At 41.1% G+C, this 13,614-nt stretch overlaps 1 protein-coding gene across 4 annotated transcripts in view; it reads right to left on the bottom strand.

The window, feature by feature from the left end:
* LOC131471017 (intermembrane lipid transfer protein VPS13B-like) overlaps positions 1–13,614 on the bottom strand; it is a 309,917-nt gene that overhangs the window by 235,143 nt on the left and 61,160 nt on the right. For all 4 annotated transcript variants that reach the window (XM_058647216.1, XM_058647213.1, XM_058647215.1 and 1 more), the window contains exon 17: positions 11,907–12,091. In XM_058647216.1, coding sequence (XP_058503199.1) covers positions 11,907–12,091 — 185 coding nt within the window. The remainder of the gene's footprint in view (positions 1–11,906; positions 12,092–13,614) is intronic.

The raw sequence follows: 13,614 nt of genomic DNA, 5'->3' as shown, positions 1-13,614 counted from the left end.
ACAGTGCTATATGGTATATGTCAAACATAAATATGAATGTATTTAAATTGTTAATACCCAATGTCAAAATAGCCTGCACGCCCTGTCAATAACTAGTGTTATTTTTAGCATTTAGATCAGGCAGATGACTGACTATCATTTTCATTGCTGTTTATTTTGGAAAAATAAAAGTTCAAGAATCAGATGCATAAATATTCTTCTTTATGTCCCCATTCAGGCATAAGCCCATGCATAGCATAGTGCTTCACAATACTGTTTTAGTTTGGAGCTTTATGTCTGGAAGTTTCCATAGTATTTTTTATAAGTTTAGCTTTTAATAAGTTTTGCTGAGCAAAAAAACTGATGCAGAATGCAGATACACACATATGTACAAACAGACACAGGGTTATTTAATGCGAACCAGTACCAGAGGGAAAGATAGAGAATGACAAGGGCACTACATAAAACTAAGCTCCCTTCTCCCAATGGAAACAATATAACTTGCATCCATTTGACATTAAAGAACGGCACCAGACATTTGGCAGTATAATAGACTGTGCCTCAGTGAACCTAAAAACACATGACCCATCTACATTTATGGATGATGGATAACCAGATCCAGTGATCATTTGCCCTTTACATTACACTAAGGGAGAAATGTTTGCAACAGTGATGAGTAGGCCTTCATACAGACCAACTGTTCCCAACTGTACAAAAGATGGAAATGTTAAAAACTGCAAGCCAATCTGGAACATGAAAGATTGGCTTGACAGCCATTCCCTCTACTCTGGTTGCTCTTTGATAAATAGCACTTGGGGTATCACTATAACATATCCCTCTTGCCCACACAGATGTCCAAAAGGGCAGGGAACACCTGCCAGGGGTTGGTGGTTGCTGGGTGGGACTCTGGACAATGTTTTGTCCAGCTGTTGGACTATAAAAAAGTGGGGTACACAGGAAGAGGAAAAACACAAGGGTTGGTAGTTTGTTGGTTTGAAGAGTGCTATATGGATAGGTTTGTGTGAATTATTTTGCAGTGTGTGTTACAGCCAGACATGTGCGTCCATGCATTTCTGACTGAGTAAATGTGTGTTGTGCTGTTACTTGTCAAGTAAGGGCAGGTGCAAGGAGTTCATAACCACACAGCTTGGGGCCAAAGGCTACAGCACTCCATCAAACACTGAGAGGGCAACTGTGGGCAGCTGGATTTGCCATCCTGAACACTAAGAGAGTGAATTTAGTGAGAAATACTCAGAGAGAGAAAGTAGGAAAGAAAGCAAGAAAGAAAGAAAGTCTCAATGTGTGTGTGCATGCAAGCGTGTGTGTGAGACATCTGCAGACTTAAAAGCCATGTTTTACACATTCCGATACGTCTTGATGTCCTCTGCTCAGTGCTTTGAAGAAAGGTATGGAAAAGTTGTCATACAGTAATGCTAAACTGGACACATCAACATTTACAATCACTGCATTCCCAAAACACACCTGAGAAATGAAAAGGGACCCCCCCCCCTTTGTATTGAATAAGCCTGGACATTCACATGGGAACATGAAATGTTATAAGATAAAGAGGAGGAAGGAAGAGGGTCTGTGTAAAAGTAAATAATGGTGTCTGGCAATAAATGAATGCACAAGATGGAAAAAGGCTAATGAAAACTGAAGTTTGTGGCTTCTGCTAAAACAGCCATTAAATCTGTGTTTTGATTCTTTACCTCCGCTCTCCCCCCACGCAGCTACATCACAGACATGAGTGAGTTCCCATCAGAAAACCCATCCCTGGCACATATTACTGAATTGGGGATCAGTTTTACATGTGATGATGATTGGACGACAAGAGGATGTATACTATCACCAAACCCTAATGGTTAGATGGACAGACAAAGACAGAAAGAGAAAGAAAGCGAACCCTAAGTGCTTAAAGTCTGGCAATGCGCCCTCGGCAGCTATGGGGCTGATAAAAAAAAAAAAAAAAAAGGTAGACATTGACATGTTGGGTAGACCAAAAGCAGCCAGCTGAGCCATTAAGTGCTGATGTAGAAACAATAACTGTCTCTCTCAAGTCAGGAGGGGCTGAAGTAGAAGCAGTAAGTAGGAGCAGGAGGTCCGCTGGAACCTTGCCCAGTTCTGACACACAGAAAAAATACAGACACATGCAGAGAGAGTGGGACAGGAAACAGACAAGGTGAGTGGTTTGTCCTGCAGTTAAAGCTGAGAAGAAAGCAGCTCTGGCAGCAGGCAAACAAGCCTATAGCCAGACTTACCACTGTTCACCAAATCTCCTCTTAATACAAACATAACTTCATTCTTCGAACAGCATACTAAAAAAAATAACTATTTCTGATATTTTTAATAGAAAAATGATCCATTGTGCTTATTTTCAGCAACTCACCAAACAGCAAACGGTCTATAAATGAAAGCAGATAAAGTGGTGTCATAATGCTGCGATGCTTTATTGCAGGAAAATGTTCCTTTCGTTCAGGTAGCAGGAACAGCTGCTTTGAGATAAATGGAACAGGGACTGGGCAGTTTATATGAGAAGTGATGGCTTCCATCACCGAATAACCACAAACATGCAACCCCATCAAAACAAAATTCTTCCATATTTCTCACACAAAATCCCTCACATTGCAGCTGGAGGAGTAAGGGAAACACGAGAGAGAAAAATAGGCGGGGAGGGAGCGCTAAATCTCAACGTCAAAGCCCCACCAAGCTGTTTGCAGCACACTGGGCAGAGGTTAGAATGGTGGGGTGTGCAAGTGGTACTCACTGCCTATAATAGTTTTGGTGTAAAGACAGTGATAGGGTGTAAGAACTGGCGGTAGTAGAGGCTGGGGGTCTAATTTTCATGATTATCATCCCCTCCAGGTGCTGCCTGTCTTTCTGTCTGCCCACTAAAACAGTGACACATGTTCTCTGCACATTCAAACTGTGGTTCTCTCTGCCACTGAATTACCACAATTAAGGAGTCATCATGCGGAAGCAATTTGGCCAACACTAATGGGCCTAGGCAGTGGGGTTTGGAAGACAGTGGAGGGGGATGGGTCACGTATGCAACAAGTGAGAAAGATGAGAGAGAGGAAAGGGAGAGGGGAGAGACAGATGTGCAAAAAAGTCATGCATCAACATGTGCTGTGACATAGAGCTACTTGTAAGGAGACAATTAGCCAGTGGTGAGATAGGCCATTAAAACACAGTTCTGGATGAGAGGGCCTGCCTCTCAATCTCCCATATCCCCAGCCTAATGCTACCCTGACAAATCTGTTTAGCATAAGAAACAGGGGCATTCTGACTTTGAAGTACCAGCCAGGATGGAATGCCACTGTGGTTCCACCATGAGAGAGATGCCTGAAACTACAGACCACAACTAATGATGCTAAACCAGCCCCTCCATCACTAAAATGTAACTGGATTACTGCTCTCCCTCTCTATGACTCTCTAGATCTTTATGTCTCTATAACTCACACTTGCTCTTTTTCTCAGGCTTTCTAACCTCTCTCCACTTGCCCGATGGAAGTGAATTGAAGGGAAACCAAGCAGCGCATTCTTGTTTATCAATAATCAGCTGAGATCAATATTTAGGTCTCAGCATCATAGAGGCAGAATGTGTCTGTGTGTGGTGGTAGCCAATAAGTGACTGGGGTTTTGGTTCTGCTGAGGCACTTCAGTGGGAGTAACAGTGAATATTTACGGCCATGTGACATGGAGCTATGCGCTTAGCTGGCACTCGTCACTGTGCTCAGATAGGACAGTTGACTCACAGCAGGGAGCCAGCTCTGCAGACACTACCACATGACATAAACACAAACAGATTTATTTGGGGCTGTCATTGATTCAGCTTTTAGTAGCATTCAAAACAGTCTGCTGGGTGCTGTAGAGCCCACTCTATCTTCATTCAACTTTGTTTCATGTCTCAGTGATACACAAGTGCCTTACACAAGTCATTCTCAGAGACTGGGTTGAGACCCATTGTTTGGTCACAAAATAAATGTGCATAATTTCTTCCAGCCTTTCCAGGCTGGAAGAAACTGGCACATACGCAAAATTAAGTTGTGCTTAATCCTTCAATCAGACCTCTTAGAAATTGCTGGTTTACCTACTCTTAATAATATAAGTCTGCTAAAAAAATATTTGCTTGTGTTAAAATGTTTAATGTGAATTGAGTCTCAGTGGTTTAGTTATCTTTAAAACGTTTGGGAGACACTGCCTTACACCACAAACCTTTGCCCTGATACATCAGTACCTTGCACTGTACACACTTTTCCTAGGTTTTTTTATCCGTTATTACCATCTAAAGATGACACATCTTCAAGTGTTCATACACCATGGCTGCAGAGGTTTTTCATATCATTAAATTGACAGAAGCCTTACCGTAACCCAAGGCGTACCAGCCAAGTAAACTGCCCTATGACTACCAACCACCAGCCAGGTTTTTGAAAAGCATGATCATGATGATCTCAGCTACCATTTATATACTATACTGTGCCAATGGTATATTGGATTTAATGGTAAGTGGAAAGATGCCTCTGAGAAACCGTTAATGATTCAAATCAGAGAGCAGAAATCAAATGTTTTTGTGAAACACAGGCTTCCAGAGTCTGTGCTGGGATCGTCCATGTTCTTCAACATGCCTGACATCACATCTTATTTCCCATGACAAAAAAAAGTGGGCTACAGGGGAGAGAAAATCCTTGGCACACTCTCTTGTACTCTCTCCTTCAAATATCATCTTTCCCCAGAAGCTGGCGGACGGTGAGAAAAGGGGAATGATGAAAGGAAATTCATGGAGAGAACCGACAAGCTTTATGTCCCCCGATGAGTGTTTGAAGTAACTACCATGAGGGGAGGAGTGTGTGTGTTAAGTGCAAGTTCATGTGCAATGTTTTTTTTGTTTTGTTTTTTTAAATGAAGGAACAGAACGCAGGCACCTCATGTGTCTCTCATCCCATTAACCATATAAATATTCATGTAATCCAATATAATAACTTTAATAATACCTAGGGTCAGCACAATTTCTCTTCTGTATCGACTTTTCTGGCTTCTCTCCCTAGCTTCGGAACAGAAATGGACAGAGAAGAAGTAAAGAGCCTTAGGAAGACAAAGGAAAAGAGGAAGGACGGAGTCTGGATTGACTTAAAACATCATCACAATCTGCCAGGAGTGGGGTGAGGGCCGTCTGAAGCTCATTGAAGTTTTCATTGACAAGAACCGTCTCAAATTCCTTCCAAGATTTATTTATCAGCTCTCTGATGCTGACACAACGTGTTTTTAATGTTAGAAATACAGTTGCGTATGGATGAAAAAAGCCCTCTTTCTTTTCTTTCTCTCCTGCTTTCTTCCTGCTCTGATGTCAATCCATGAAGCCGACAAGTAGACAGGCAAAAATTTCTCCCAAACCAATAAGTTACCTCTTCAAAGAAGTATGGATACTTCAGTGAGGGGCCAGGCCACGCAGAAACAGACATGTCAGGGTTTTCATTAAGCTTCCCATCGCTTTACTGACATTTGTGACAACCACAGACCATAAAAAAGGTTCTTGTCCTTCCTCATTTCATTTTCATAGTGGAACAATGAGAAATTCTTGATGGGCTAAGTGTAAGGGTCCACTAAATGACAGGGCAAACCTGCATGTTCCTCCAGCATGTCTTGATTGATAAATGGGGAAACATTAAGGTTGTGAGAAAGAAAACCACATCAGTCAAAATGTGCACAGGAAAACATGAGAAAACTGAGCTAAGTGCAACCTCGCCTGCTGAATCTCCAGAAAGGCAACTTTTACCAGCAACTGCCAACCAAACAGGGAAGAGAGAAAAGACAGACTGTTAAGTTCTAGAACCAGACAAAATTAAATGCACACAATACCAGCCATCAGCTTTTGGAGGTGACAGAGTGATATGAAAATTAACACTTTCTTCCCCTCCAATAACACAGAGCTATTACAGACACTTATTATGCCACAGCGTCACAGGGGGATTTGCGTCAAACCCATGCTCCTAAAGGCAGTTAGATCACAGGCATGTGAACTGCTAGCCATGACAGGAGCAGCCTTTCTCATGCAGTGCAAAAATGCGTAAAAACTGTTGTTGACATGGTCTTCTAAGAGACTGCATTTGTTTCAAGCAAGGGGAAATATCAGCGTCAATAAAGGGATAAATAAGTCTCCCTGACGTAACCTTGAAAAGTCCTCTGCCTTTTTTCCACTCTTTTTTCTATTTTTCTCCTGACCACTCCATCCCCACTGTATGTGTAGGGGGAACTTGTAAAAACAAAAGACTTGTTTTAATAATGATACTATAATGAGTGAGAGCATACGTCCTGTTCTATTATTAACATGCTTCTAGTCACTATGCAATGAGAGCATAAGCTCTCTGTATCCAAACATTCTTGTCGTCATTTGCCTTAAATGGGATCGTATGCGGAGAGTGCAGGAGAACATATAGGATTTGTTGAGGGGGGGTATGCCTCAGTGTGTGTATGTGTGTGTGTCTATAACCTGACACTCAATTACGTGCCAAAGCTGGGTTTAATAAGGAGAACCAAAAGTCAGTTCTGTTTCTGGGCACCGTTATTTCTTTATTTCCCTCATGCCGTTTCCTTTCGCTGGCCCTTTATATTCCTTCAGTTTTTCATTTTTCATTCTTCTCATTATATCATTCACTTTCTCTTCTCCCTTACTCTGTTCTTTCCCCCAGATGTGTCATGTTTTAAGTTTTATGTCACAGCTCGTATATCAGCCAGCAATCATCTAGAGCATGTCTGGTGACCACCTCCAACCAACTCCTCCCAGACCCCCCTCCCCCCCTCAAACCTGGTTGGGACCACCAGAGAGCTCTGTGGCCAGGAAACCAGCTGTGGTAGCTGCATTAAAGCTAGATCCATTACTGTTGGTGGAATTACCAAATCTATGCTGATTTTCTTTTTTTTTTTTTTTTTTTTAAATACAGCATTTCACAAGACACTGTAACAGGGAAGAAAATATAAGGACCTAATTCAGGCTTAAGAACATCCAGTTGGCAGGGAAGAATTTAGATTTGTTCTACCAACTTTCTATTTAGGAAATTCTATTAAAAAACAAAAAAGGAGAATATAATTATTACAAATAAGTAAGTATAGTAAGTAAAACTTGATTTTAAAACAGACATTGAAATGGTTTAACCTCACACAGGCAAAGTTATTTGTCTTTAATAATAAAACATCTGGTCTGTAGCATCTAGATCTTTCTTTGTGTCATCTGAAGGATTCACTGTACATGTCATCAATGCGAGGACCATCCAACTCTTGCACTTCCAGACAGACAATGAGTGTGCAGAAAAGTGCAGAGGGCAAACACATTCAGGCATGCATGCAAACAGTAAAATCCATATGTAAAAACAGAAGTACACATGTGTGTGTTGTAAACAAACTTGTTCTCACAACCACACAGTGGCTGTGGCTCAGCAGGTAGAGGAGAATGTCTGGTCAGTGTTCAGATCTGCGGTCCAATCCCAGCTCCTCTAGTCTACATGCCAATGTGGCCCTGGGCAAGGCACTTAACTCTAAATTGCTCCTTACAGCTGAGCCAGCAGTATATGAATGGGAGCGAACCATGTGTGATAGCACTGTGTGAAGATGTGCTGTATGGATGTGGCTGTGAACGGGTCAAAACTGTAGGATAAGAGTAGAGCATTTCGAGTGGTCATTAATACTCGAATAGGAGCTGTATAAATGAAACACAGTCAAAATGTCGTCAAAGGATCACTGGGTCATATTCCCCAACCAGGTTGTACCATCTGCAAGATTAAGTACACTCTGTGAATCATCACTATACGGAGCTATAAACACATGTGTTGAAAGTGAAAGACTTATGTCCATTGGGGACAAAAATGCATGAATCAAAATCCAATAAAGCTATCATCAACAGGGAAAACATGACGATTGAAATAAAGAAAAAAACATGCAGATACTGTGAGGAAAATTTGCAGAACTACATTTGGTCAAAACTCAAAATCACTGGGATACACCATCATTTTCACAACTGCATTTCCAAGCTAATTTGTTTAAACCCTTCAGCAAGGTTGCACCGAGCCATTCCTACTCTACCACAAAATCTTCCTTGTAAACAGTGTAAACAGACAAACTATATCAGATGGGCAGGACTGACAAGCAGAAGAGGGGATGGATTACAAAAAGATTTGGATAACATGAGACAATAAACTCAAACAATATTATAGATAAAAGGGCAAAGAGGCAGACGAGTGACAGATGGAGAAAGTAAAATAATGTTAGTCACACATAAATGCACATGAGCAAAAGATTAGTAGTAATGAAGAAGGGATTGCAGCGAGGCAGAGACCGACGATGGGGGTGTATGAACGCATGCCATGCACTAATGTGTGCAAAATACACACCTCACTGTAAACCCCTCTCCATTTTACCAGACACCCAGAAACATAAAATTTGATATACTGTTTTCTGCAGAGCTCTCCAATAAAATATAACACTGGTGTAGGCTTCTCTGGAATGTAGAAGGAGAAGACATGAATAATATGTCACCACAGAAAACAACAAAATCAACACTATCCTGCAGACAGAAGTTTGACAAACCAAGCTGTCATGCAACAGACGGTGACAGACAACATGTGATTTTTCAAAGGAAATAGGATTTTACGGTTTGTTTTCTAAATTTCACTCATTTGCCTCTAAGCTTGCTGACCAGACCCAGTCGACAGTGCATATGCTGCTTGTTGGGCTGCTGATGTAACTGCCAGTGAGTAGCACAAACTTGAAGTTTTACAAATCCTAGCGGCTGCGTTCCAGTCAGCTGTGATGATTTAATGTCTCTAGTACATTGCTTTAATCTGAGTCCACCAATTATTTTGAAGAACATTTTACGGTCTGTCTGTACTTTGAAATTAAAAGTGCAGCTTTATTTTCTTCCTGAATTATAGACGATTTTGGGGGAGGGTCTCTAAATGTCTTTAAATGTCTTCCATGCATAGGACACTCAACATCTGCGTTATCAACTACAACCCAATATGAAACACCTTCTCCTATTGAAAGGCCGTGTGACATCAAAGGGATCCAAGAGAGGAGGAATTCCTGGAGGAATGAAAAAAAGCACACGCTCAAAGCTAACAGCTTTTGTTTGTCATGATCAGTGCGTGTGTGCGTATGTCAGCTATGTCCTAGCAATGGCTCAATGACTGCTGGCTGGAGACACAAGAACAAACACCCACTTTAGATGTGAACACAACTCTGACTCTTGGGAGGTTTATGAAAGACCTACCACTTTTACCACAAACAGTTTCAGCCAGTTACAACAAGAGGACAAATGCAGACACTGCTTAGACTGCCAACACTTAAAGAAGTGGCACAGTGCCAGCAGCTTAACAATCCTGCCTTTTTATTTGTCATAAGATAGGATATAAAAAAGGATTATTATTATTATTAGTATTATTATTATTATTATTATTATTATTATAATAATAATAATAATGATAATAATGATGATAGTAATAATAATAATAATAATAATAATAATGATGATGATGATAATAATAATAATAATAAACAGCACTGCATACAGTAAGGAATTATGTTTAAGATGTTTGATGAAAATCTTAAGGTTAAAGAAGCAACTTGCAACAAATCAGAGCAGAGGAGTGGGAGGGCAGGTAGCCAGCAGAGAACAGCCAGCAATGTCCCACTATGACGTTACAGTGTGAACACAACCACAGGACCCACAGGAACCAAAACTATTCAGCAAGGTTGCACCGAGTGTGGGGCAGATATGCCACAGCAAATATAGTTCACACAACAATTCACATTTTACATTTTTTCCTCTCGAATCCCCTCTTTTTCCATTCTTCTCCCACAATTAAGTTGTCACACAGATGGCACAGAATGAGTGGGACATCTAACTTAAGGCCTACGTGTGTCACAGTTTCAAAAACCGTTACAATGCGTGACCTCTTTGATGATATCACTGCAATTATTCCTGCATTTTTTCCAACTTAACATTATATACTTACACAACACAGCACCTATTCCCTATAAGTCTCTTGCCTTCAAAACTAAAACTCTTTCCCCCACTTTTTCTAATCTGCCAGCACATGAACCAGATGTGCAAATGTTTCTCTACGTTACTCGTAGTCAAGCCCTATTCCAAGAGAGAGGCTGAGTGAGGAGAGAGGAATATTTGACTTCACTCCACGGGAGAACAGTTTCATAAATTTTGGCAGCCATACAACAGTGAAAAAGGTAGCTCAACTGGCTTGGCCAAAGGAGAATGCTGACGGCATACCAAACAACGTGATCCTAATGAGTTGGAAAATCCCAGGCCCTCCAGAGGACTGTCCAGATGCTACCGTCATGAGAAACGCTACTGTTTTATTACATTTGGGCTCCCCCTTTTCTTTAACAAGAGGGCATAATTTATTATTTGACCATTAAAGCATCCTAAGTGACATGGAGCATAAAACTAAGTTAATTTACCCTTGGCTGCAGGTCAAATACCCCACACTGAGCACAAGACAAGTTAATCTTAATGCCAAAATATTTCACATTAATATCTGTATATATTTGGAGAACTTGAGCTTTCTAGTTGTGCTTTCACCCCTGGTATAGCACCGGTGAGCTGTTGGCACACTATCAAGTTGAATTGTTTTGGGGATGGACACTTGTACACTGGTACATGATGTGCTGAGCCCCAAGAAAGAAACTGAAGCTTTTAAGAAGTGGATTACTTTAAACTCTTGCCAGATCCATATATCTCTCTTGACAATTTACTGCTACTAAGAAACAAGCTTCACTTCATACACAACTGAACAAACAAAGTGCAGTAAATGTATTTTATGAGAAAAGTTTGGATTTAATAAATCATCTAAAACTATTATTTGTATCTACTACAATAGTCCAAAAGAGATCAGACGAGTAAAGCGATCTGGTTTGAGACTATTCGTGTTTAAAAACAGAAGAAACCGTACATTCACACACATTTATCTTCTGTGTGGGTATTTTCTTTTTTGCCAAGTGACTGGTTTGTCATTGAAGAATTATAATAGCTACCCTCCCTCCAATAACGACTGCATTATGAAAACAACTGAAAAACACAAAGGGCCTATTGCAATGCTAAGCAATTACAAACACATGCACTGGAATAACAGCCTGTGCTCGCCCGTGATGAACCCGAACATTTTCTCTCCTGTCCTCTATGTTTACATGGATACAAGTAATCTGAATAAAAATATGTCATGTAAACATGTCAATCTGAAAACTCTGATCCGATACAGCCCATTTGGAAAACAAAGAGAGAAGAGAGAAATGGTACATGCGCCGATCGTCATTCGGATCGGTGTTCATATAAACAGTCGATCCGATCATGACCTGAGTGACATGAGTGTCTGACATATTAAAATGTTGTGAAAAAAAGAATAATGAACAGACACAAACGTCACAGACACATGCGAAAGAGGAGGAAAAAGAGACGGATTGTGGACAGCGAGGGGACGAGAAGACACGTGCAGCGCTTGTTTGCTGCGGAAATTAAACTTTTTCTTTTTGGAATAAAGAAATTTTGCACATGTGAATGTAGCTTATGTACGATAATCACTTGTCTGTTAGAAGGAAATCCAATGCACAGCCAAACAGCATGGTGCCACTGGAAAGGGCAGGGGTCATTTCACCATCACATACACACACAAACGTACACATTAATCACACAATATTAAAATGCTGTAAAGATATGGAGAAACACTCTGTCTCACTATTGTTTGAGTTAGTTGTTAGACAAACATTCAGCTATGATTTGTCTGCTGTAGCTACTCGGAGATCAGCAGATTATTAACTAGGTCAGGTAAAGAAAATTGATTATGGTGTACAAGGGATTTGCTGTCAAAGACAGGGCGAGCTCACTTGACTCTATGTGGTGTATGTATACATAGTGTGTCATTTACCTGGTGCTCTGTACACCTCATTGAGAAGGCTTTCGCTGAGTGTCGGTGGGGTTCCACTGATCGTGCTGTGGGTCCAGCTCTGACAGATCACTTGGAGCAAAAGCGTCTGGGCCCTTGTGGCCTGGACAGTGAAGTGAGGGAGCTCAAATATACACTCTGTGGTGGGGACCGAAGATCTTTTGCTCCTATAATAGAAGGAAAACAGGTGAAGAAAGAAGTAGTTAGATAAAGGACAGTGTAAAGGAGGGACATACAGAGACAGGGTACAATATTACTTAACAAAAGAATGGAGAGTTGTACTTGAGCCCTAATGTACACTGAGTATACCAGACACCAGTGGAAACAAATGTTTCACAAGTTCCACAAATCCATCAATATCACATTGCAGTATAAAACAGATCCTCGATAGCATTAAGGGCCAAATAGGTAGGACTACATTCCAACAGAAAAATAGAGAAGCAGTAAGTGCGAGCCAGGCTTTCCTTAGTTACTTGGCAGGTAGCCGTAGATTGCCTCTTTGCCACCAACCCCTCTATCCCCCCACCCCTCCGTCTAAACGGTGATGATGATTTATGTGAAGATGCGTACAGCCCAGAAACCCGACCCTAAAAAGAATCTTTACGTATTTCACATATCATCTGTCTCCGAGACAGTTTGTGTGAGTATGTGCACGTGTGTGTGTGTGACAAGCTGATGAGTTGAGTGTTTAGGGGGATGAGGTAACAGTACAGTCAAATGGAATCCTCCAGGCCCCTGTCCATCAGAACCTCAGTGGAGCATGTTCCCATCTATCATCTAACACACATACACAAACATACAGGCATACTTAATTGCATTTGCTCTTACATTCCTACTTTCTACTGTTTGCCTGACTACCTGCTCGAAACACTCCAAACATATCCAAACACAGTTCTTTAAAATCTCTGATACACACACACACGCACGCACACACTTACACACAGTGTCTTTCAACTCCCTGAATTAGGTCTTGGAGCTCTGTTTCTATCTAGACTGTGAAATCACGGCTCCTCAGTTCTTAAAATCCCCTCCATGACATCACCCCAAGCTGAAGACGGGATTCCCCAATATATATACAATCAACAACAAAGGCATTATATAGTACACAGTGTTGAGTGTGATGAAGAACTTTTCTTTCTCCACTTGTCTGTCCCTCAGGCTGTGTTTGTATTAAAAACACAAAACAAAAGATCCTGAGCTAAACAAGTGTCAGTTCCACATGTGTATTTTTCTGTGTTGTGATCAGTTTTTGCAGTAGCTGACACGTGTATTTTATCCTCTACATACTGTAATCGCAGCAAAGAGACACTGCCCTCGGAGTGCTACTTTTGAATAAATAGAACCGTGACTAAGCCCAGTGATGGCTGCAGTGCGTCAGGAATGACCATCACAGTTAATTTAATCACACATAAATTTTAGTCCAGTCCCAGTTCAGAGTATGGGATACATCACAGGTTATTTCCCTCTTTTCTGCAGCTCTGCAATCGTTTAGTTCCTCAGCTTCATTCTTCACCCCATGTCTCTTTATCTTTCCCTTTCTTCTGTTCCTGGGTGGTTCAGTGGGGTGATATGAGCTGCTAGCTGCTCACAGGCAGGTCCATAGTTCTGCTCGCTGTCTGAGAAGGGGATTGTTAAACGACAGAAAGTGATTTGGTAGGGATGTCAGTGTTTGGGGAAATCAAAGGATTCA

This window comes from Solea solea, chromosome 13 (genome assembly GCF_958295425.1).
Source record: "Solea solea chromosome 13, fSolSol10.1, whole genome shotgun sequence".
Lineage (NCBI taxonomy): Eukaryota > Metazoa > Chordata > Actinopteri > Pleuronectiformes > Soleidae > Solea > Solea solea.
This window is presented reverse-complemented; position numbering and strand designations above follow the sequence as displayed.